We start from the raw sequence: 27,991 nt of genomic DNA, 5'->3' as shown, positions 1-27,991 counted from the left end.
GTAAACAAGAACAAAAATAAAAAATAAAACAAATATTAAAACATTCAAACGACAACAATTGCGTTCAATTGCATAAATGTATGTGGCCACACATGTTCATATATAATATGTTTGTATTTAAGTCTGTGTATTAGATTGATCCAAAAAAGACTAATTTGTTTATGCAAAACATTATTTCTTGTTGTAAAATTGTTAAATAAAATTGTGTAAATAGTCCACTTGAAAGAACAATCCTGATAGTAAATTTAAAAATATATCTGTTTTAAAATGAAAATGTAAAAGTTATTTTTTTTGTACCTTTCAGGAGAACGTTTTAAAGTTTTAAAGCACAATGCAAAACTATAGTAAAATACATTAAAAAATTTTGATAATTTCAAAAGTTCTCATCAGATATTTATTAAAAATTGACACAATATAATGTTGAGTACGAATATTTCAAAAATGCGAAAACATAATTTTTTTCTTGAGATATGTACCTATTCATTTTTATCACAGATATTATGAACTTAAAAGTTTAATTGTCTAGACTTTAACCTTGATATTTAAACGACATAATTACTAAAATTAAAATGAAATATGTTTTGATTTACAGTATTTTACAAAACATTTCTGGGCTAATTTTTAGGATTTTAATTTCGATTTCAATCAATCAGAAATATATTCCCTTATACATATTTTCTTATTTTTAGCGTTATTTTTCTTCATATAACGTTGAATCAGTTTAATGTTTAAACAATACATTTGTGTGTAGGTGTTGTATTCATATACGTACATACATATGTATTTTGTATGTGTTTTATCGAATGCGTGTCAGGTTTCAAATTGCTACTGCAAAACGGCAATATTTTCCTATACAAACAAAACAATAGATTTGTTTTTGAAAATTAACAATGATCTGTAACGAAATCCACCTTTAATATAAATTATAATAAAATGGGACGTATTCATATATACAATACATAAATATATACATCTGATTTTCTTTTCTTTCAACCACATCGAGTTTCTGAAATATTAAAATTTTTACATTTACCCTTATTTCCCTGATCTCACTGCAAAATAGCTGTCATTATATTTATAAGATTTAACCTCAAATTAAAGATTCGTAGATCTTTTTAATATTTTTTTGAACTTACACATTTTTGCTGATTTTAAATAGAAAACTTCTCCAGACATGTCTAACATAATTTATTTAAGGTTTTCGTAGATATCATAGGCTCGGGCATAAGATCAGTAGCTCAGCATCGGTTTAAAATTCACTAGTTTTAGTTTTTTCGTCATAATGCAGGGAACGCATTTATATGTATGTGCATAAGAGTGCTCCAAAAAAACTAAGTTTCGAAATTTATTATTTAATTTAAATTATTTAATGACAAAACTTTTGTGAAAACTGAAAAAATGCATATTTTCCCCTTGTAAATGCATCTTCAAACTTCAGAGCCGTTGCGGCCCCAGTTAACGTAGTCCTTTTGACCTAATTTTTTGCACGACTTATTTTTATAACCCATAGAACAATTCTAGGGGAGGGGACGGCCAGTAGGATATTTTTTTTTCTTCATACAAGCTTGGAGCCCGCTAATGTACATATAGTAATACTACATATGCAAGTGTATTTATTTAGAGGTCCATTTTTTATTTATCTTTGTTGTTTACATCCAATATTTTTTTAAGAGTTTGCTAGAGTAGTGACATCTTTCCGGTCACCATGTTTTTATACTAACAGCAAAACAATGGAAGTTGAGGCAAACAAATATAGACACTTTGATAGCAAGCAAATAAAAAGGGGAAATTACATAAAACATTCACGTTATTAATACTATAAAAAATATTATTTTTTTCATTCCGTTTGTAACACATCAAATTATTGATCATTACCCACGAAAGTATATATATATATTCCTTATTAAAAACTAAGACGATACAGCCATATTTATTTACCCGTCTGTCTGTCTGTCTGTCTGTCTGTCTGTCTGTCTGTCTGACTGTTTACCTGTTCTTTCAAAGCAGGCTGGGTTCGAACGAAAAACTATAGAGTTTGATAATGGGTATATAAAAATCGGCATAGACGAAGTCTTACTTGTTCCAAAGTTAAAATCTACTAATATAGGTTTATTAAAGTGATGGGCAACATACATACTTTACTGCTTAAATGTAAATGTGAATAAAAAGGAGTTATTTTAAAAGGTATTTTAAAACAATATTGTAATTATTAATTAAAAAAAATATTAATTATAAAGGTTAAATATGAAACGTATTTTATTCCGTTAAAGAAATTGCCCACAGCTGATTCATTTATATCCACGTCATATTTGCGTGACTATGTCTGTGATTGCAATGGAAACGAAAACAATACTACGCCTGTATCTAAGGGCTTTAATATTAAGTTGAAGTAAAAATGCTTAAAATCAATATTGAGCCTTTATACTCCACTATATGATAGTTTTTGCTTCTTATACATTATACTTAATTACACATAATTACAATGCCAGATCTTGAGAAAAAAAATCTCGATATAAATTTTTATTTAATTGCGAATTAAATTTGGTCAGACAAACTAAATAATTTGAGTTCAGGGTAACCATATGTGAAAAATTTTATTTTTTTGTATATATTATGGCTTTAGTTTTATTGCCATCTGGTTTTGTTTGTTTCTTATTTACATTTTCTTGCATCTTGTGGTTACTGACAGGCAGGCTGACTGGTATTACATCCAATGTTTATGTTGCAGTTGGCTATAAAATTGACTAAATAAATAACATGTATGTGTAAAAGTGTTTTATTCATACCTTAGTGTGTGTTGACGTTTTAACACTAAACTACACAAACAAACACAAAGATTTTGGATATGAAAGTAAAAATAACCTTTCGTTAAGACTAATGCTTTGGCAGCCATTCAGTTCAACACTTAAGTGAACTTTAAATACTTTTATTAATGGCATATTAAGTAATAAGTCTGCAATAATACAAATGTTGCACATTTTCCGCATACATAAAAGCAAAGAAACCCCCATATTCATAAAAGCTTAATAAAGTTAGTGATGATTTATTGTTGCAATTTTGTATGGAAAATGTGCGTAATAAATCTACAATAAGCGATTAATATATTTATAAATACGGGGGTAGTCTTTTAACCACATCCATATCTGTGTGTACGTGTCTATTTTAAAAAGTATAATTATATGCATGAAAAATATCGGTATATATTTGTCAGGAATGGGAAAATTTGTACGAAGCTACTTTTTTGATACTATTCAAAAGAATATGTTTGGGTAAAAGTTTCTTTAAAATTGCAAATACTTTTCCAAAGATTTTCTGGAACTTTTTCCCAAAAACGTATGAACTAAAAGTTCTGGAAAACAGCTAATAATGTATAGAGTATTGGAATTCTCTTCAATATTATGAGACAAAATGTTAAAAAAAGTCGAAACACTGGAACCAAGTTAGACGCTCTCAAAGGATTTATTAGCGCTGAATTCAAATCTCATATTTTTTCCATCACATCTGGGATTTGAGATATTTTGTCTTGAGTTTTGAGAAAACGCCATTTTCTTCCCTTTCCGAAACGTTATAAGAGCGCAACTTTATTTGTAAAATGTTGTATGCCCTCTGAAAGTATATTCTTTTAGCTTTAAAAAATAAGGGCGTATTCGTTGATCTCTGGGTTTAAAATTTCTGTCTATGTCATTAGCGTTTAATTGAATTTCTGAATTTCTTAATAAGTAGAGCCAAATGTGACCTGATTTTTATTGTATCTGACTGCTTTATAATAACATTTTCTAAAAATACAATTTCGTAGTAATATGTATTTGTATGGTAGCTATGAGATACCATAAATGGGCAAGACATTTTGTAGCAAATTTCATCAAATTATATCCAAGAGGTTAACATTGAAAGACGAACAAAAATTCACCATATCAACATATAATTCCCATATACTTCTATTTAAAAATGTATAAATATAAATGTATTACAGAAATTACAAACTTTTAGCAAAAAAATATTTTAGTACATACTCTGAGAATCAAAAAAGTACCCTCTGAAATATTTTTTGATGTCGAAACAAAATTTCTTTTTCCATCCCTGATATTTGTATACAAACAAGTAGCTTAAAATGTATAAAAGATGTTAAAGTTTAAGTAATTTTTAAAGAGCATGAACGTTAAAGGAAAATGGCAAGATTAGCTGCATACATACCTGCATATGTATGTTTTTATATACATGTATGTATATGTGTGTTAGATAGAAAATGAGAGTGTATGCATAAAATTGTAATAAGTTAATCTTGTATTCGTAGTTCTCATGTATTGCATTATAAATGTATGATGCAACACTCTTAAGTATTCTTCTAGACAAACATACACATGTGAACAGAAAATAGTTTATGCAGCGTAGAAAATAACACAGCCCTACACAATTTTCTCCATCACATCGGGGATTTGAGATATAGAGTCATGAAGTTGGAAAAACGCAATTATTTGCCCCTTTTTGGTATGTTATAACAGCGCCAAAATAACTTTATTATACCCACCATCAAAAAGATAGGTATTTGCCATTTTGCTTGTAACACAGCGAAATTTATTTAATTCTAAGACGATCTAGACGTTGAAAGCATCATAGCGTCCAAAAGAGCGAGAGCGTTGAAAATTTAATTTTCGGTATTAAAAATGGGCAATATCGGTACACGTTTTGCATGACTCCCATACAAGTGGCTCCAAAAAACTGCTATAACGTCCATTACTACCTTAAAAATTAGAGTAAAGCTATGAAATTCGACATAAGTTTAGAACGAGTCAAAATCTCTTTACTACATTGTTTCTAATTCCCATAAAAGGACCCCTCAAAAAATAACTTTAACGTCCACTACTGACTTTAAAATTGGAGTGTAGCGCTGAAATTCAACATAACTAAGTTTCTCACAAGTAAAATCTAGTAAGTTTAATGACCCCCATATAAGGTCCCCTTTAGAACATGACTTTAACACTGATTACTACCTTAAAAATACGACTATAGCTATGAAATTATGTTTATAAGGAAGCCATACGGCATATGGTTTGATGGTGGGTTATGATGAACGTAGCCGAATATAACAATCTTAATTGTTTTTTAAATGTTGAGCAAAGTGGTCTTTATGTCCTTATTCTCATTTATGCATAAACTCACCTTACAGTTTTACATTATTTATGATACAATTCAATAAACGAAAATAAATCTCAACATAAATCTAATGATCATATAACAAAAGATCTTTCGAAACTCACTTTTAATTTATGTTACTTCCTGCTATGGTGAGTATAACATCACATTCTTGTTTTAAAAAATTATTTTAATATAAGTATGAATGTTTTATTATCCTTTTATCACGCCTATTTTCATGTCCACATGTGTACATTTTTAAATACATACATATTGTAAATGTCGAAGATGGTTTGTTCTTTTCTTAATGCATGTTTTAATTAAAGTTGAAATGAGTTACAGATTTAAACAATTTTCCATCTGTGTGACATGATTATTTGTATTTTCAGCCGTAAGCACATATACTTAAACACATATATTTATAACGACATTTCTTTCATTTGGTAATCATACAAACATCTCTATTTAAGTACTTTGAAAGTCATTTAGTTTTTAATAATAGGCAAAGGTTTCTAAAAAAATAGTTTGAAAAATTCTGAATGTAAATTAAATCTTAAAGAGAAGATCATATAAATTCGTATCATTGAAAGCACGTTTTACCTTTGAGTAAAAAAATAAATACTTAAACGATTAACACATTTCTTTGATATGTAATGAATTCATCTGTTTAAAAGAGAAACTCTAAAATTATTATGTCAGTACTTTAAAAGGAGAGACAATATATTGATTAGCTTGACAACTTTCGATAACAAGTTTTTTGGTATTCATCCAATACTACGAAAATTTTGGGAAAAACTTTCTTGAGCCCCAATCGCTACAGATGCAGCTTATAAATTGTTTAAAATAAAAAAGCATTGGATCTTAATGCAAACTAGCATTAGGGGGTGTAGTACCTAGCGTATAGCAATAATATTAAAATTTTAAACAAAGAACTTTGACATTCATGTGAACATATCCTAAAGAAGGTTTTTTATTTACATTGTTTTTTGAGTAGCAAAGCTCACTGGGTATAGCTAATTAAATAATAAATTTTAGTTAAATTTAAATGTTTTATAGTTGTATGTATGTATGAATCTGAAATTTAATTTTTAGCTATTCTACATATATATAATACCTGTTGATGATGTTCTGTTCTTTATTAATATTCTACTAATTAAATTTGTTTCAAACAATTTTTAACAATAGATAATTAAAAACAATTGAAATTTGTTTCAACATTATAATTATGTTATGTAAAAAAATTTAAGCATAAACTTATCAAAACAATTTGTGTAATAGTTATAAAATATTTAAAACTTATGGCGTCAAGAGACAAATTTTTACAAACACACATTAACACAAATATAAATGTCCAAATATTAAGAATAAAACTCTTAAACGAGTTCAGATAGAATCTATAGAGGAATACAATGATCAAATCGAAAATGTTCACTATAGATAAATCTAAAAAAGTCGATTAAAATCAATAAATTCAAAAGCCTAAAGCACAGGCATTTTCTAATAGGTTAAACCGGTAAAAAGTATGCATTGTCCGATTAAACAAACATATACTATATTTATAGGGATTTTAATGAATTATTTACCATTTGAACTATACATTCTAACATTAATTAATTATTCTTTAATCTCATATTACGTGCACATCAACCAGAATGAAAATACTTAAATGCTGATTGTTTGAATTATTATTTTTGTAAATAATTAAACTGCTATTTACTGATAAATGATGACATGATGATGATATAAATACATTTGTAATAATATGTGTTTATAACAATTAGTATTTAATTTTAAAAATAAAAATTCGTTTTAAAATATAAAAAATGTGTAGATTTTGTTAAAAAGAAAATTTAATATTAAGCATTAGCTAAATTACAATTGATAGTTGGCTATTTGTTAGTAATCATTTACAATATTACAACACAATTACGCAGAATATATGAAAATTCGAAATAATTTGGAAATTAAATAAATTAATGTTTAACATTATTTATATTGTACTTATTTGCACATAAACTTAGATATTTTTTTGAAATTAACATTACGAGGAAATCGACGTGACTAAATAATATTTAGCAAAAATACAAAAAATCATATATAGAAAATCAACCAAATGTTGTAATAATATACATTCCTATATTAACATGCATATGTATGTATGCATGTATTTTGTACGTCTGAATATGCAAAACATTCATAAGCATATTTTATACAAAATAAAGCAATAAATTTAACAATAACAAATTGCGTATGCGGTAAATATCTCACATAATAATTCAATTAAAATTTATGTTTGCTTAATTACATCACAAATAGATACATGTGTATATACATTAGGGAAATAACTTTTGGCATTTTCTGCAAATATGCAAGTTGACATAGAAAAGACGAATAAAGCATGAAAAATAATTGTTTATGCAAGAAATGTGAACCCATGTACATTCCGGATCAAAATCTTAGATTATTCTGTTCCTGTTTAAAACTAGTATAATCGGTCAATTAGCATCGAATACCATGAATATGTTAAAATTCCGACAAAAAATAGTTATATTTTTACTATGTACATATATGGAAATTTTGTGTCAAATTACGCAACTTTTGAAATCGATGTCTTCCGATTTGGATTGAACTTACAACAAGGTTAGTACACAGAAAAAATTATTGGTAGTTTATTTTCAATCAACATGTTTTTGTTTTTCTTTAATTTGTATTTGTTTTAAGTATCTCGTTGTTTGATTAAATTTTTTATTTAATCAATTAATTTGTTCATCGATTGAAAACATTTCTCTGGCATACTTATCTATTTTAGTTTTATTTAATATTTGATTTTGAAGTTTTGTGTTAGGAATATTTATAAATCTTAAATAGTTAATAAAATTTTAGGCTTATAATATTCAAGTTTCTTGACAATTTATGAAACACTTTATGTGTTTAATTGTGATAATAAATTGATATCTTTTGTAAATGCAGAACGCACTGTTAAAGGTCGAGTATTTCTTTAATGTTGTGTGTAATCGATTAATAATTTGATTGTTTAAATCACCTTCTTAATTGATTTTAAAAAGACATTCTATCAAACAGTTTAATTCATTTGAATAATAAATTAATAAAAAATCAATTTTATATTTATTAAATATTAATTTATACAATTAATGTATTAATCAATGTTAAATATTGAAATCAATTGTTCTGATTAATTCGTTATTTGGAAAAAATATATTTTTTTCATTTTTTGTGTACTATTAAAATAGTAAAAAAATAGCTATCTAAACTCATTTAAAAAATGTTGCTACGACCAATAGGTGGTAAGTTACAGTCATTTAAATAAAAACCTGTATAATTCAAACATAAGCATCCACTTAACTGCCAGACTTCTTTTGTGATATAAACAATGTTGAGGCGGTTACGTCTAAATTCTCTGTCTAAAAAATATTTTTTTGTATATATCTTTATATAATTTCTACAAATCTGAAATTTAAAAGTGTAATAAATACTTTTTTATACGATTTTAAGATCATCTAGCGATGTCTTTGTGTGTTTTATTTTTTTTTGTTGAAAACCGGATAGGTTCCGAACGTTATGAACAAGAGTGATAAAATTCTCCAAAAATGATTATTGATGACAAAAAAATTTTTGTGTTAATAATGGGCAAAATCGGTTCATGATTTCACTTAGCCCCCATACAAGTACCTCCCGGATTATAGCTAAAACATTATTAAATATGTTGTTTATGTAGCAATCGCTATAAAATTTTGCAAAAATCGGTTATATATACCTTTAAATTGGGTTGGGAAGCATGACAGATGCCAGGCAATATTTGACCGTAGCCTTAATATGTAAGACAATGATTTTATGACCATAGCTGTCTTAAAAATATCAGTATAGCAACGAAATTTGATTTATGATGATGTTTTAGGATGAGTTGTTTTCAAAACTAATCAAGCGTTTTAATTCTATAGACCTCAGTCCACAATTGACCAAATTCCTCATCAAAAGACGTATTTTGAAAATCACCTTGATGTCCACATTAATATCCATTCATCATAATACAATTCGCATTATATCGAATAAATAAGTAAATTCTGAAATAAACTAAATTCTTAAAAAGTTCATTCACAAACATTCAATATATTTTTAAAGAAAATTTAGACGTAACCGACACCTTGCTGCTACAAAATTCATAAACAGAAAATAAATGTGTACTAACGTCTTTTTTCTTTTTCTTGTAAAGTTGAAACCATTGGGTACGACGATTTTCTTTTATATTGAAAGAGATAATATTCTAATTTTAAACTAATTTTTCATAATCAAAAATAATACAAGTAAAATTAGCAGTTGTTTTATTTAATATATAAAACTAAAATTTTTGTGGCCCACCCTGTTTGCTAACCTGCTGAAACTATATCGGGGGACTATATTTAAAAGTCTATATCATTTATCTATGTCATTTTCATGAAAATAAGATTTTGATGTCAACATATCCGGCAAACATTCGCCGTGTTTAACAATATAAAAATTTTGGATCTAAACCTAATAATATGTTGCTTTTTCAACAATTTGGTTTCAATTTATTTTTTCATGCAAAATTTTAAATTCTTTTTATATAAGGATTTAGAATATGGTCGTATTGTAGAAAAAAATCTTTACGAACTAGCGAAATAAACAGTTATTTTGTTCCCCTGAAAACTTGTATTATTTTAGACAGAGACTATTGACCCTGGATGTACATATATTTATATGTAAATACATACATCTATACTTTAAATATTTTGTGTTTGCTTGAAGTCAGTTCATATTTCACTCTAATCATGTAAATTTTTGGAAAACAACCATAATTTGTTCAAATACAATACAAAATTTGTGGTTTTACTCCAACATATTTTACATGTATTCTCATTACAAACACTTTCAACTGCAGCATGTACAACATCAGCAGCTACAACAATTAATTCATACTGTGATAATTTGGTGGTGTTAAACATTTGTATTTCTCCTGTTAATACAAACACAGTTTCAACAATGATTCTGTACATCCGTACAAATTTTATACATTCGCAGCAACAATTTACATGATGTTGCATTGGTGTTAAATAAAATAATTGAATTTGTATATTTGTATGTACACATGTGAGTATTTTAATATTATTTTTTTACAAGCTTAAACTTAATGTAACCAAGGAGAAAACATATTTCGAGCAAAATTTAAACATACAGTATAACGGAGGCCGAATTACATGATGTCAATTTAAACCGACCAAAATGGACCCATTTAAAATTATAGCCATGTCGGCATCAATGTTAATTTTTTTAGACCTATATTCGTAGTTTATTTTGCTTCAGACCACTTACCCATAATCATTTGTGTTCATCGTCGACAAAAACAAAAAGAAAGCATACTAGTTCTGTTACAGTGATTTCAGCTCCAACCAACGAACGTCAAGCAGAGATTAATGAAACTGTTATTGCAGAAGTAGCCCGAAGTACCTTCGAGGACCTCGAGGTCATATCCATGCTGATGATTAAAAAAGGATAGAGTCATCCTGAAACTGAAACCAAAGAAGAACTCAACAGAAGGAAAATCCCCTCTTGATGTGCTTCTCCTTATAGCTCTACAGCCATCTAACAGCAGGAATCCATAATTTCACTTAGATCTCATAGAAAGTCCTCAGCAACAAATTTTGAAACACCAAGATTTTTTGGGATTAAATTAAACACAGTTTGTTAAGTAGAAACAAGTTTCTCGAAACCTTGTTGGCTATCTATGTATGAAACAATTGCCTGATCAGTGGCTCTCCTTCTCTGAATGATACCCTGTAGTAAAATTCAATGCTGTTAAAATTCTGCTCTGTGGATCAACACCTACGCGAAAAAGCAAAGGTCCTCCCAATCAAGGAACAGCGTGTTAGAGAAAACTTCATTTTATACTAATAGGTCATATGATGATATATGCTGGATTTCTTGCATCGTTATTCGTAAAAAGCTGCTTTGAGCGACATTCATTTAGAAGTCATCAATACCGTGGTTTCACTGTATGCAGTGGATGACTGCACGACAGTTGAAATAGAGAACCTGCGCGGTAAACAAGATTTGCTGTGGCACAACTGAGATCAGAATGAAGCAACAGGCTTAACGTTAGCAGATCCCACATAGACCGAACTGTCCCTTATATATAACCATATTATGACCAGGGTCCCTAAGATACCCACCAGTAATTAATCGAATCACTTATCTTACTGGTAGAAGTAGTCAAAGTTATTCGCTTAGACCTAAAAACAGATTCTTTTGATTAAAATTGTAAAGCTGAAGCAATTAGTCTGTATTTGTCCTATTCACCTTAAGTATCCACATGGAGTACTGAGTTAAAACTCTTAAATATGTACATTTGTATATTATCCATAAATTGTAAGTAAATATAAATGTACACAAACATTGGACATAGGTGAAAATTCGACATAGGACTCAGTGGGCTCGTTTATAAATTTACATTCATATTTTATGGATCTATGATCAATAATTTGACAACTTTTAAATAAAATGACAAAATGCATTTTTACGATAATAACTGATTTCAAAAAACTTTTCTCGCTCTAAGTCAGTTATGTATTCATATGAAAATAAACTTAAAAATAACACTTTAATTAATTATAAATGTTTAATTTTTTTGTTTTAATTATTTTTCTCTCTTGCTGATAAATTACTTTATTTAATTGTACATCATTTATTTTACTTAAATAAATACAAAATAGCAGAAACCAACAGAATAATGTTTTGTAATTTCTAACAAAAATATTTTGTTTAAGTGAAAATTTTAGTTTGTAAATATCTGTAACATATGGGTTAGGGTGTTCCTTTAAATGTTAATATACAAATAATTTAATGTATATATCTGTGATAATTTTTATTTTCTTTTCTTGAGATGAAGTATTCACAAAATATAAATGGTGACATTGACAAATTTTTAACCTCTAAAAGCGTCAAATTTTGAGCTTTTGGTGAAACCTAATTGATGGACGGCTTTATGTGTGTTATAGGTACTTATTCTCTTCTCTATTATTATTTTTATTTTTAGACCACATTGTGCATGTATTATGTCCAGTGTGGTCACACGTGTAGACGAATAAATAATTGTTTAAATTATTGGTTTAATAGTTATAAACATAAAAAATTGCATTTACTTACTAAATAAGAAAGCATAGTTAGTTAAGTCGATTATATATTATACTACATCGAATGTATTAAATAATTTTCAGAAGGTTACGTTCTTTTATTCATAACTTTTGTAACAATATTTTATAGATCTCTTAATAAACTTTTATCTACATAAAATATTTTAACTAAATATTATTTTGTTACAAATAAACAAAAAAACTACGTAGGGTATAAAAACTGTGTATATATAAGGCATAAAAAATTAGATGAAAAAAATATGCATTCGTAATTGCTGCCATGTTTAATTTTATGTAAACTGTATAAAAACCTATTGTGTTTATTTATTGCTTCAAGCCTTGGGCAGTTTATAAACATCGTATAGAAACAAATTCTGTTTTTGTTTACACTTTTTTGGGTAATTTTGTGGATTACTGCAAGGAGATCATATAGAAGTATGGAATGTTTAAAAAAATAATACATATATTGCTGCTAACTAATTATGATAATTGTAGTATCAGTTATGGCAACAGTTTATGTCTAAAGGCAATACTATAATAAGACATTTACTAGTGTGTTTAATTATTTGCGTTTTTGGATAGTAGGCGAGACACAAATTTTCAGCTCCATTGGTTAAGGACTGTCGGAAACTTGGGCAGTTTGGTTATACAGGTTTTTTATAAATAGTAATAATCTTGGTGCAAATTTCATCTAGATCGATTTTTTATACTAAGTCACTTGACACGAAATTGCCCATATAACTGTTGCCGAAGTAAAAATACTGTTGCCGAAGTAAAAATACTTAAGATAAAATCCCTCAAAACTGTAAAATAATATGAATTAATAAATTATTAGGAAATAAATTAAACAAGTTAGAGTGCTATATTCGGCTTAGCCGAATCTTAAATACCCTCCACCAACTACGTTTATGTTAATACTTTTCTAATTGATCAAATATTTGTAGAAATGAGTTTTCTCTGGGGCTGGACCTAGTATGGGAGATATGGCCAATTATAGACCGAACGTAAAAGATTCTTTAAGCTAAATTTCTTTACATAAAAGTTATATTTTGTATTTATATCGTAATTTAGTAATAATTAATGTGTGTTTAAGTGATTTTCTAAAGGGCACCTGTATGGGAGCGACAGCACCCGCGTTATAAACCGATCGTGAAAAAATCTTGAAATAGATTTTTTGTATACAAATTTTGTATCAATAGCTTTATTTGGTAATGAGTAATGTGCCTTTAAGAGATTTTCGTAAAAGGACTTTGTGTGGAAGCTATGTCCAATTATGTATATAAAGACAATATTACAAAATTCTGTATCTATATTATTGCTTGGTAATAAATTTTGTGAGTCTAAGTGATTTTCTGGCCATGACCAAATATGGACCGATCGTAAAACAATTTTATAGTGAGTTTATGGATATAAGAGCAATATTGTTGCTAAATGTATGGATATTAATATTTGGTTATGAGTTATGTGCGTTTTTTTTCTGATTTTCGGGAGGGAACTTTAGGAACTATGGGAGCTATGACCAAGGATGGAACGATCGAGAAAAAAATTTCGAAATAACATTTATGTGTACAAAGAATTTGTGCCAAATATTTTATGGGTATCACTATTTGGTAATAAGATATGTGCCTTTAAGGACCTTGTTTTGGAGCAATGATCAAATATAGACCGATCGGAAAAATATTTCACAATAACATTTCCCTATATATGGGCAACACTTGTGCCAAACTTTATATGAATATCTTAATTTAGTAATGAGTTATACGCGTTTAAGTGATTTGAATGAGGGAAACTAGAATGGGATCTATGACCAATTATGGACCGATCCAAAAAAACTTTCATGGTAATATTTCTGTATATAAGAGCAATACATATACAAAATTTTATATCGATATCTTAATTTAGTAATGAGTTATGCGCCTTAAAGTGATTTTCGGGAAGGGGCCTTTTATGAGAGCTTTGACCAATTATGGACCGATCGGGAAAACCTTTCACAGTAATATTTATATGGATATAGCAATACTTATACCATTTTATATCGATATATTAATTAAGTAATGAATTGTGCGCGTTTAAGTGATTTTCGGGATGGGACCTTGTATGGGAGCTATGACCAATTATGGACCGATCCGAAAAAAATTTCACAGTAATATTTCCTTATATAAGGGCAATGCTTGTATGGATACCTTAATTTAGTAATTAGTTATGCGCGTTTTAGTGATTTTCGGGATGGGACCTTGTATGGGAGCTATGTTCAATTATGGACCGATCCAGAAAATGTTTTCTTTGGATGAATTTTAATGGCATAATATTTTAATTTTTAAAATTTTGTGAAGATATCGCCATTGCGACGGAAGTTATTAACAAAAAAAACAATTTTCCGGGAATATGTACTTTTGTATGGGAGGTATATGAAATTGTGTGACCGATTCTGGTAATTTTCCGCATAGATCAAGATCTTGCATAGAAACGATTGTATGGCGATTTTTATGGAATTCTCTTGCATAGTTTTCTTGAAAATTAAATCAGAATGTGTAAAATATGCTTATTTTTTCGGCGTTGTTTTAAATTTTGATTCATACCTTTCTCGATGTGAAACGATTTTGCTCATTTTCAATATCAAACTGCTTAGGATAATATAAATAAATAAATATATTCGGTAAATTTGGCTGACTTCCTTTGCTTAGTTTAAACGTGAGCGTGTTTTAGGCAGACAGACAGACAGACGGACAGACAGACAGACGGACATAGCTAAATCGACTCAGAATTTGATAAGGATTTGTTGGGTCTCAGATGAATATTTTTTGGTGTTACACACGGAATAACACACTTATATATAGCTTCTATCACCACTGATGGTGGTGTAGGGTATAAAAGGCACATTTACAATTGTTGAAAATAGCGATGGATATTTTGTATGTAAACCAAGAAAATTAAAAATTGAACACTGATACAATGGACATAAGTATTTGCAATTTCAGAACAAATTCACCATGCTCTCACCGAAACCAAAAATGCACTAGTTATCAAAATAATTGTATAAAAGTATAAATTATCAAATTTGTATAAAAAATCATTAATTAAACACAATTTAAAATCAAAGGGTCAATACGTTTATTTGAAAAAAAAAAAAAAAAACAGTGACCAAATTTAATCGACCTAAACTTTTGCAGTTCTGGACGGTTAGAGATAAATAACTGACAGTTATAGTCTACTATCTATAAGTACTTAACTTAGTAAAAATTTCATTCAAATACATTTTTTTTAGTTAAGTCACCTGAGAAGATATTGCCCATATAACTTTAATGAAAAACATATAAGTATTCATAAACTTCGATAAATTGAAATTTCTAATATGAAGATCAATTGATTATTTTATTTTACATTACTTTTAAATTGTGTTCCGTTTTGCCCTTATAATCAACCGTATGCATATGTATATATGTATATTTTAACATAAAGTCTTCAAATAATCTTTGTGATGTTTAATCATCAATTCCCTTAATGTGAAAATAGGAATCCAAGGGAATTTCATAAAGTAAAATAATCTATAAAATATTAGGGAAAAATAAATAAAACAAGAACAACAAAAGGTTAATTTAAACAATGTGTTAGATGTATTTTTCGATACAAGTGTTTAAGATTTAATGGCACCTTTGAAGCATCAATTCCCATTTCACACGCACACTGCCAGACAGCCGCACGCAAATACACCCAAACTATTATTTGGCAATTTGTTTCTCCAACAAGATGATAAAGTTACAACATCATTCCATAACCCCCACATTCCAGTATTTGGTTCTGTAGTCAAAAGGATACTTTGGGGATTGAAAATGTGCGATAACTGATATTTCTTTGCAAAATATTTAATAATTTTATTTTCTTCCTTTCCTATTTTGGATTTTCATTTTCTATTTTCCTTATTTTTTTTTTTTGTTATTTTACTATATGAAGTCTCTAAAGTGAACCCAAATCACTTTTCCGAAAAAAATGCATGTATAACAAAGGCAAAACAAATTTAATAAAAATGTTCACATAGACACGTTTATATAAATATTTATGGACATACAGACATAGAGTGTTATGAATATCCCAACAGTTTTACAAGGATTTAATGTATCCCTTTCCATACCCTAAAATAGTTACATATATTATTAAAGTTAGTTTATTGCGGAGTCAAATGTCCATTTGCTTCTACAATCCTATTATTTTTAATTATGACAAACATCACTAGTTGAGGACAACCATCATGAACTGCTGGAAAGCATATACATTTTGAAACAAGTAACATATACAATTTGCATGTATTGGATGGTAGCAAAGAAAAGTAATACGAGGTGTACCCTTTACATGTTTGAGACAAAAACGGATCTTTATCAAAATCTTTGCTACTGTGTTAGTATGTTCTTCTCTAGGAGAAAGTTTATTTTATATGAATTTTATTTTATATTATAAAAAGTGTAAGATATACAAGCAAAAATATAAATTATTTTCAACAATTTTTTCATAGCACCCACATTAGCAAACATACATAGATATTTTTGCACCCTACATTCGAAAAACTAATGATACGACAACCATTTTGGAGTTTATTAAGTAATCCATATCAATATATATCCGTCTATAGGTATGCTCATTATTTCTATCACAACTTTATTAAAAAAGATAAAATATGTCTCTTTTGAATTGTCTATTAATTTGTTTAGGTAAATTTTTAATACATTACATATACCAGAGTATACATTAAGAGAACAGTTCAATAAATATGATATTTACAAAAGCTTGTTCCCATATTTGTATACTTTTTAAAGTATGTGGTAAAATAATTATGGTATCTTAATTTTGTTAAACACAATTATATTATTATTTTTTTAAACCAACCATTTGTTGAATTTCTCGTGCTTCTCTAAAAAAACGAAACTTCCATTTGAAAACTCCTTTTATATTTGAGGCGAGCATTTTGTTATTCAAATTCAGAAGATATCTTATTTTAATTTTGGAATTTTGATTTGGAACAACAGTCATAAAACATCACTACATGATAACGGAATAAAGACGTGACTGCTGCTTCCTAGTTTTGCCCAAAGTAATGCACTTTTTTATTTCACCAAAAATATTGAGACCTCGTTATTTTTAAGTGACCACATTCTCAGTCTCATATCTTTTAAGGAATTTGAAATTTTATTTACTCTGTGAGAAACAGTTGTAGCTGTTATCATAAAGATAAATAATAAACTTCATATTTATTTCTTTATTTCAAGTAAAAGTTTCACGTTATAAAATTTCACTGCATATTTAAACGACACCTGTACGTATACATGTTATTATTATTCCACATATTACGTATACGCCTAAATTAAAGAAAAATATCTTTTAACACGTAAAAAATATTTTTTATATTTAGGCGACTTTAACTTATATTACAACGTTGTCTCAGTGAGTAAATCAAAATTTTAAAAAGTCTGAAAAAATTACACTAAGGCTTAAAATCTTTGGGGGTATATAGAAAAGTGCTTTTCTTTTAGCAAAACTGGGAGACATGATTCTTACTTTGCTTCAGAGAGTATACTACGCTATACAACAGTAAACAATATTCTCTATAATATTACAAAAAAAAAACTTTTTCCCGAAAATCGCTGAATTAAAAACTAGAGTCTTGTACCAGGCGTAGGGATTAATGTAGTCATACTTGGCCGACTGTATTTTGTCTTTATATTATAAACATTTACATTGTATGGGCTTGTCAGTATTAATATGTGTGTTTTAATGTATGAATTTGTTCCTTTTCATGTCTATATCAATTTAATATTAAAAAATCTATCTATGAAAATAAAATATTTTCAAATAAAATACTCTTATTAAAAAGACATATTGTACTCGTACTAGCTGTCTACAAAACAAATATTATTATCATTATAGCAAATTTAAAGGAATCGTTATTAAATTAATTTTTTAAAATATTAAATTTGTCTTAAGAAAAACAATCCCAAAATTAACTTGTCTCAAAAAAAATATTCAGAGTAGAGCCCAATCACTGTTACATATGTGTTTGATATTTTCGAAATAATTATAAATTCTGATTTATTTTAATATTATTTATCGATATAACTTAAGAGATTTTCATCATTGGTATGAAAACATACACTTGGGGAATGGAATGAAATTTGTAATTGTAAATTAAAATTTTCAAAAATTTTGTAACAATTTTTTATATTGTTTTTTTTTTAATAACTCCGCAGCAAAAACGTATATTGAAAAGTAAATATTATTTGATAGGAACTCAGCAGCAGTTTCAGTTTTCCATCGATGGTATCATGAGTGTATTGAAACAAAAATTAATAATATTAATAATCTTATTTCTATTACTTATTCCAAGCACAAATCACGACCAATCAAAGTATATTAGCTGAAAAATCAAAAAGTTATCTTCAAAAGCATCCTTAAAGGGAACGAATGAATGAATGAATGAATGAAAGAAATTCATATTAAAAACATGTCAATCACTTAACCCTGGTTCAACGTACTATTTATTAAATGAACTTCTTATACATACACATAGATAGTCACTAGTTTTCTTCACTGAATTTTATACCCTACATCACTTGTGTGGCTTGTAAACCTTGTAATCAAACTACAGGTCGCAATTTTGGAGATAATTCAATGAAATTTGGCACATGATCTTCTATTATACCTATTGAAGATGGTTAATAGAGGCTTATCTCAACAAAAAACTGCAAAATCAAGTTCTCTACTATCCTTTATGACTCTCATGAACTTTATAATTGTAGGACCTCATTTGACCCTAGCCCCTATAAAAAGCCTCCTTCAAAATTTAATTTAAATGTAAATAATTTTATTCAACAATAAATGACTTAAGTATATCTGATTCAAGGTACAATTCAACTTAATGCTTCTTTATGAAAACTAAATCACATTTTATTCGTATACAGGTATAGGGTATTATATGGTCGGCCTCGCCCGAAAATAATTATTTATTTGTTTCCTTTCAAAGGGAGTAGAAAATAAGTGAAGTGTCGAATTTATTTCATTTTCAGTTGAGATTATTTAACGAATGATTTTTCGTTTTTTTATGGCTTCTTTCTGTACGGTTGCCATTGAGCAAGTCACTTTCGATTGCTGAAATTAACAACGAAAATCACAGCAAACGTGAGTATTTAAGCTGTTTGTTGTTAATAAATATTTACAAAAAAAATGAACAAACATGCTTTCACAATTTCATAATGTATTTAACAATAATTGTAGAGTAACATGAACAACAATAACAGACATAACAGAAGCAAAACAAAAAAAGTTAAGTATCAAATTAAGCGTATGCACTCGCGCGTAAATTACGTGCTTTTTCACATTTTGATCATTCATTTTCTCTGCTCAACTCAGCTCAGTTCAGCTCATCTATGGTCGCTATGCTTGCGATACAACCCCAATGTCATTATTTTGCCCACGTTCAAATAATTGGCCCAGTTTGTGGGTGGTTTGGCGTTGAATTGTTTGGCATGTTCTTTAATAGTCCTCCTTTTTGCTTAAACTTTGCTGTAGTACCCACTTAAGTGGCCGACTAGTAATTAAAGTTGTACAAACATTTAAACCAACAAAATTTTATTTAAACTTTATAAAAAGTATTATTAAACTTCTGTTTCAAATTCGTTTCTGTTCTTTTTTTACATTTTCCTTGCTATTCAGTTATTCATTTTTTGCCATTTGGTCATGAAGCAAGTGGGTAGCCAGATTTGTAGGATTTTTATGTAATACTTTGGATTTTTGCGGCGATTTTTTTTTTTGCTTATTTGTATAAGTCTTAAATAGTCAATAATTTGTTTAGGCATAAGCAGTAAAAGTTTTTTTTTTTTGTTATTTTTGATGTAAGTCGTTTTGATTATTTCTTTAATTGAAATCAATATTCCTATAGTTCATCTGGTTGCTAAAAATATGAAATTATTTTCAGTTCAATCTGGTAACTCATTGAAAACCTTATGCCACTGTATGTATGATGTATAAGTAGCAGCATAAATATTAATTGTATTTTTAGTCAAGTTCGGCAGCTTCACTTGAGGGGAACTAATTTTTTGTGAAAAATATTATAGTACTTGTGACAAAAGTTTGTTGCTTATTTTTCCCTTTTCCTCGGTGTGTGGAGGTATGTGTATGTATGTTTGTACATATTTTTTGGAAACAACTAAATAAAATACTTGTAAGAGAATTAACAACAAAATACTTATTGTACTTATGGAATACATCATGTGGAACCTCTAAAACTTTTAAGTTAGTTCTTTTGAAGATAAATTATCAAGTTTTGTTTAAACGAAAAAAGGAAGAAAAGAAAAATTATAAAAAAAATATTTTTACAATCTTAGAAAAAATTTAGCCCTATAAAATATGTTAAATAAGTTATTTTGTAACTTTATTAAATTTATTATTACTAGAGAATATGTAGAGTTTATAGATAATACTTCAAAGGACGTTCATTATACGATATAATTTAAGATTTTGGTACTTATTAAATGTTATTTTTTCTGCTATTTAAGATTATCATAGTTTAAGTTAATGTTCGATTTAGATCCAAATGTTTTTCTATTATACCCATCACCAATAAGGCTCAGTAGCATATTGTATTTGTCATTCCGTGTCATAATTAACTCTACCACCCACATAAAGTTCCCTTCTAAAAATGTGGCTTATAACTAGCTTAAAAATAAAAGTGCAATTCGACAAATATTATTTGTGTCAGAACTAAAATATATTTATCAATTTTTTTGATTGACATTTTTCAAAACTTACTTTTATATGTTTTAATTGTAGGTATATTACATGATTCGAAAAGTATAATAAATATAGGTTATAACACTTTTACTTACTTTTTCTTGAACAATAAATTATATTAATAATAAATTACTCAGAGAGTTGCTATTGGTTGATGTCAATCAGAAAGTCTGAAGCAAAGAATATAAGAAATTGGGACATGTCAGTTGGTACCTAAAGGAGTTGTCATTCAGTACCTAACTCTAAGAATGTATTAGTAGAATTATTGTATAAGTATTGTAGCTCCAACCACTTTCACCACTGATTTCAAACCTACATAGCTGCAAAAAAAATATACTCAATAATTTTAAGAAAAATATAAAGCATTTAAATTTATACTTTTACAGATTTTTTAATATTTCTTTTGTACTTTTGATCTGTAAATATTTAATAAATATGTTTTTCAATTTGTCAGACTCTATGTTACCACATCGAGTGCAACGGTGCTGAAGCAAGGTCATGTCAACATTTACCTTGTATCTGTTTACCTGTCTTTCGATTCTCCGACACTACCACCAACGTCGGATTTTCTGAAACTGGTTGAACAAGCTCAGAGGAAAAATAAGAAAATTGCAATTGGTTGTGATGGCAACTCCCACCATGCAGCTTCGGGTAGTACAAAATCCTAATGGATTTCCTTAATACTAAAGATTTGATCACACTGAACTTAGGTAATAAAGCTATCTTCGTCATTAGAATTAGAAAAGAAGTATTATATACTTTATGTTCAGATGAGCTTTTAAACGAAATTCATAGTTTAAAAGTATCTAACGAACACTCCTTTTCTGAACATCGGTCGAAATAATTCTAAAACTAATTGTATAATGAACACTCAGGACACTTTTCAATGTCTCGTCTGCAATAAATTTAACCGGCACGGCGTAAAAAGGCCGCAGTATACTGGCGATCTAAAAAAAATTATGGTTACAAAATTCATCGAGTTATCTTTTCATCAGCGAAAAGAGCTAAAGAATTACGAAAATGAATATTTCTGGGTGTTACAAACAGAACGACAAACTTATATATACCCTCTATCACCACTGATGGTGCTGGAGGGTATAAAACATGTACTTTTGTATAGCTTTAAAATACAAAAAATACTATAGTCACATAAAATCTAATGTAATAAGTAGTTTTTTTTTATTCCATAAAGCATCAAATTCTAAATAGAATGTAAAATCAATAACTTTGGATTTAACGAGACCAATCAATTTTCATCGATTAAAAATTGGTTTGTATGACAACGCAGCGGCCCAGAATAGAAATTTGTTTAAACTAAATCTTGTATTTCTAAACGGCTAGTCTGAAAGGAATAATATATGACACGGCGTTAGCCTTGGGTTCCAAATAAGGTCCTATATTTGATAAATAATAGACAAAGGTATAACAAAATATTCAATTTTAATTTTTAAATACAAATAGAACATATAAGCATAATTTATTACAGAGCGCTTTTCCAAAATATAAACATTATTGATACGACCTGTATATGAATCTTGTTTCATTTTTTTTAAGTATCTAATGAGAATTAGAGTAATTTTCTATGGAGGACCTTCAAAGAGGCGTAGGGTTATATAATGGCAAATTCAAAGTTGGCAGGAGTATTTCAGTTTCTTTTTAATATTTCATAGATCTACTGGTATTTTTAAGTCAGTAAGTAATCTACTGGTATTTTTAAGTCCGTAATTAGCGTTAAAGTAATTTTCTGGGTCAATAATGACCGATCTTCATAAAATTTGGTAGAGAGATTTTATATTATATAAAACTAGTTTTTTACGACTTTCATTTATATTGCTATGAATTTTTAGCCAGTATACAGAAAAAATTAAAATGAATTTCAATTATAAAATTGATTATATTAATTAAAAAAGTTTTGATTTTGCTCTAATCATGAAAATAATAATAGTGATTAACTAAAAATTAATAATGTTTCCAATTACATTATTAATTTTTAGTTAGTTAAAGGTGGTAAAAATTTTAATTATAAAAGAATTATTGTAATTAATTCGCTTAGTTATATTCGGTGGCATATTTCAAACAAGTTTTTAATGAGTTTGGATAAAATCGTAATTATTTTTTTTTTTCAGAAATATCGACTAAAAATTAAATATTTCAATTCAAGATTTATCTTAATTGCGAAAATAGAAATATTCATATTTTTGCTCTGTAATTATATTTAAAATATTTTTTTCTTTTTATTTTATTTTTTACTAATATCAGAATTTTTTAAATTTAATAAAAATCTCATAATTAATAATAAAAATTAATTCAACAATTATTAAAATTTTTTATTAAATTCAATTTTAATAACAATAAACGTCTTTATTGACTTAAAAAAGTAAATATTTTTTTAGTCAATAATCGGGAGTGAACCTTTTATGGTAGCTATGACCAAGGATGAACCGAAAAATTTTTGATATAACATTTATGTGTACAAAAATACTATTTGGTAATGAGTTATGTGCTTTTAAGTGTTTTTCTAAAAGGATCCTTGTATAGGAGCTATGATCAATTATGGACCGATAGGAAAAAATTTGGCAATATTATTTCTCTATATATGAGCAATACTTGCTCCAAAACTTAATATGGATATCTTAATTTAGTAATGAGTTATATGCGTTTAAGTTATTTTCGGGACGGTACCTTGTATGAGAGCTGTGACCAGTTATCTACCGATCGGAAAAAATTTCACAGTACTATTTTTGTGTATATGACAGGGATGGAAAAAGAGATTTTGTTTCAGTATCAAAAAATATTTCAGAGAGTACTTTTTTGGATCTCAAAGTACTTAGGTTAGTTTGATAGGAGGATGTGTACTACATCAAATCCGAAAAAATGCACCTAGACCACAATTGGACCTGTTGTGCGCTCTTTATCATGAAAAAAGTAACTGAATGAATTATTCCAATCAGTGTTAGTCAGGAATGTTATTTCCGGAATAACATCACTTCCAAGATACTTGGATCTATCTTTGACGAATGCCAGGCAGTGGCAAAGAAAGTGCTCCAGAGTTGCACTGTCCTCTCCACATGCTCTACATACGTCTGAATCCGCAAGTCCAACTTTGCATAATTGTGCTCGTAATCCTGTTTGTCCACTCAGAAATCGTACTTTTATACTAACTTCAGACTTGCTCATTTTGAGGAGATTTTTTGTCTTGCTCTCATCAGGTACACCTCATAGGATTTTCGTGGTTCTACCCACTGTTTCATTATTCCAAGAGGTCTTATGGGATTCTCTCACCCATATTTAAGTTCAGTTTTTGTTGCGTCGAATGGTTTTGCGTTTGTCAGTTTAACTGCCATGAGCTCCCTTCCCTTTAAAGCTATTACATTCGCTCTTTCGTTACAGACTACTCCCGAATGGGCTGGTACCCATATTATATGAACCTTGCCTCTGGGAGAGTATTCAGTTAAAGCCTTCTTACAATCCAAAGTACTATTTTTTTTGCTAAAAGTTTGTAATTTCTGAAATATGTTTCTACATTTTAAAGTTGGAATGGGCGTTATATGTTGTTATGGTGTCCGTCCCTCAATGTTAACACCTTTGATATAATTTGATGAAGTTTTCCCAGGAAATGCATGGTATCTCATAGCGACGATACAAATATTACCACGAAATTGTACTTTGTAAAATGTTATATTTTAAGCACTCATGCGCGTTTTCTCAAAACTCAGGACATAATATTTCAGATTGCAGATGTGATGGAGAATATGAAGTAATGTTCATATACCACTAAAGTGGTGTAGGGTAGAAAAATTATTTTACCAGACAGATTTACTACCGGTTATACTATAATCGGATATTGAGATTGTAGCCCTGAAAGTATCAAATAAGACTCGGTAGTATCACGATACTTTTGTACATCAAATAGTATCAAAAAAAGTACCATCGTACCAATTTTGCCATCCCTGGTATATGAGTAATACTTGTACCAAAATGCATATGGATATCTTAATTTAATAATGAGTTATACGCGTTTAAGTAGTTTTCGGAAGGGGACATAGTATAGAAGCTATGTCAGAGGAATTTTTTTCTCTGAATGAATTCTATTGACATAAGATTTCAATTGTGTGAAGATATAGACATTGCGACGGAAGCTATTAACAAAAAACCAATTTTCGGGAATATGTACTTTTGTGTGGGAGGTACCTATATGAAATTGTGGACCTAATCTGGCGATTTTTGGTACAGATTTTATGGAATTGTCTTGCATAGTTTTTGAGAAAATTAAATCAGAATGTGTAAAAAATTCTTATTTTTTTAAATTTTGATTCATAACTTTTGCCGGTTTTCAACGATTTGCCCATTTTCAATTCCAAACAACTTAGGAATATTAAGGACATTTTGGGTGAATTTGGTTCAATTCTATTGCATCGCTTAACCGTAAGCGTTTTTTACACAGACAGACGGACATAGCTGGATCGGCTCAAAATTTAATAAGGACCCAGAATATATACTTTGTTGGGTCTCAGATTAATATTTCTTGGTGTTACACACGGAAGACAAAGTTATATATACCCTCTATTACCACTGATGGTGGTGGATGGTATACAAATGTTGAACATAAAATAGAAAATGACAGAAACCAATATTTTTGTTACTTCTACGTAGTTTTTACTTATTTTAGAATATTTTTCATTCGTATTTGAGCAATAAAGGTACTTACTTTTAGCAGATGAGTTTTTTTTTTAATATCTTTTGTAATTAAAATCCTGAAATTCTACCTAAAAGTTTCGTGGTGAATCCCGAAAATTCTTACTAACTTAAAAAACCCTAGTATGAACGTGTCGGTTTTAATTTCTTTGTTTTCAAATTTTAACACTCAACCAATTTTTCACATTTACACTCAAGACATACCGCAAATTGTGTGTGTTTATTTGTGTTAACATTTCCAAATTTGTTTATAAAAGAATATTGTTTTGGGTTTCTTACTTTTGAAAATTGTTTATTGTATTTTTTTGCCTTACAAGTTGTTGGTTACGACCCTGTCATTGGAAAGTTGTCTGAAAATATTTTTTCCACAATTGAATATAATAGACACATACAGTCTGGTATTTTTCTTTATGTAAATATTAAAAAAAAAAAACTTTTTTAAATGTTTTTAAAGGTCTCTACATAATGATAAATATTTGTTTAACAAAAATAACCTATGATAACTTAGTTAAACCCTACTGATGTTATTTATTAGTTCAATTTAAGCAAATAAAAATAAGCTGCAATAAAATTATTCTTCAAGCTTCTTTACATAAACATAATCCATAGCAATATCGATAGTAAATTATATTGTCAGCGTCTCAGTTTTCGAAAATTTCGCCAAATCGTTTTAAATAGTATTCTTCTAAACACTTCTATAAGGAATCGAAGATATTAGTCTAAAATAGTTTAATAAATTTGTAGATGGTTCACTCTAAGACCATCTTACAAAATAGTACATAACATAAACATTTTATTTTTAGTGAATACATTAAAACTTCTTAAAAATTCTGAATGTCTTAAATATTGCTTATAAAAACTAAAATAATTTTTTTTACATTTTCTTTTGCAGTTGTATCATTTTCTGTGTTATTTACAAAGGCTGATGAATCAATTGATACACGTGAAGGTGCAGATTTAATACTTAAATGTAGGTTTACTGAACACTACGATTCAAAAGATTTTACATTCTATTGGGCACGATGGACTTGTTGTCCCACACAATTTGAGAATGTTGCCATTGGAGACGTTCAATTAAATTCGAATTATAGGTAAGTCAAGTGCTGTTTACTATTATATTTAACAGTTTGACGTAAATGACGGCTATAAACGTCGAGCACGGTCATTCGTAGATGCATCGTTTCATTTACTTGCTGTATATGCCAAAAATTATTAATAGTTGCATCCAGTCTTAATCAAATATAACTTGTTTTGTCGGAAGCATGTACATTCTCATGGATACTTGAAACATGTATATATTCAGTTTACATATGTACATTAGGCTTATAACTTTTCCACGTAGAGTATAGAGTATTGAAAATATTATTACGAGCAGAAAAAACAATAATAGGGCTCTTTTAAATTTAGAACATATAAATTCATCTAAATTAGTTTGTAAATGGTTTGCAAAGTTCAAACATTTTTGTTCGAAGGATGGAAGCAACAAATTTTTCTGTGAACAGTAGGCAATAAGTTATGTAGCTCAGATAGTATTTGACCGATCTCTTTCGATCACCCCGAATGAAAGACATTGGTTTTAAATGTTGGATCTCTTGATATGAAACCGACATATACATTTGTATGTGTGTTAAAATCTTGAAAACTAAAAACTTAAATTTTATGAGTTAGATTTATACGCAATTCATCATAATATTTTGAAATGGTCGTCATCGTGATATTTTGATTTTTTTTATCTGTCTGTAAAAATAATATTCTTGGATATTACAGATAACCTCACCACTGTGATTGTGCGATATAAATTCTAATCTAAAACAATAAATCCCATTATGTGTTATTCAAATACATTAATTAATCATTAAGCATTTATATAATTGACTGACAGCGTTTTTTAATCAATTTTTAATGCCTAGTGGTTAAATAATATTCGAGTAGGCATTTCGAATTATAACAACAAAAGTGGAAACAATCGCAGTTCGTGCTCTACTGGAATTATTTATGAACAACAGTTAAGGTGACGAAGAGCCGGTAAAAGAAGGTGTTAAACGTTGTTTGCCAACATGAAAGCAAACTACTAAAAGGCTTAAAAAGCAACTGCGTCAACAACTAAAACAGAAACAAAAAAAAAAACAAGTAGGAAAGTATAGTCGGGCATGGCCGACCATATGATACCCTACACCATGAGTATATTTTTACAATTTTTACTTTTATAAAATTTTTATTTT

The 27,991-nt window shown here is 28.4% G+C and overlaps 1 protein-coding gene across 3 annotated transcripts in view; it reads left to right on the top strand.

The window, feature by feature from the left end:
• Positions 1-27,991, top strand: part of LOC111674971 (Down syndrome cell adhesion molecule-like protein 1) — a 324,845-nt gene that overhangs the window by 131,000 nt on the left and 165,854 nt on the right. For all 3 annotated transcript variants that reach the window (XM_046951346.1, XM_046951349.1, XM_046951354.1), the window contains exon 3: positions 26,662-26,860. In XM_046951346.1, coding sequence (XP_046807302.1) covers positions 26,662-26,860 — 199 coding nt within the window. The remainder of the gene's footprint in view (positions 1-26,661; positions 26,861-27,991) is intronic.

Source organism: Lucilia cuprina, chromosome 2 (assembly GCF_022045245.1).
Source record: "Lucilia cuprina isolate Lc7/37 chromosome 2, ASM2204524v1, whole genome shotgun sequence".
Classification (NCBI taxonomy): Eukaryota; Metazoa; Arthropoda; class Insecta; order Diptera; family Calliphoridae; genus Lucilia; species Lucilia cuprina.
Note: the sequence above shows the minus strand (reverse complement) of the source record. Positions and strands in the feature narration are given on the sequence as shown.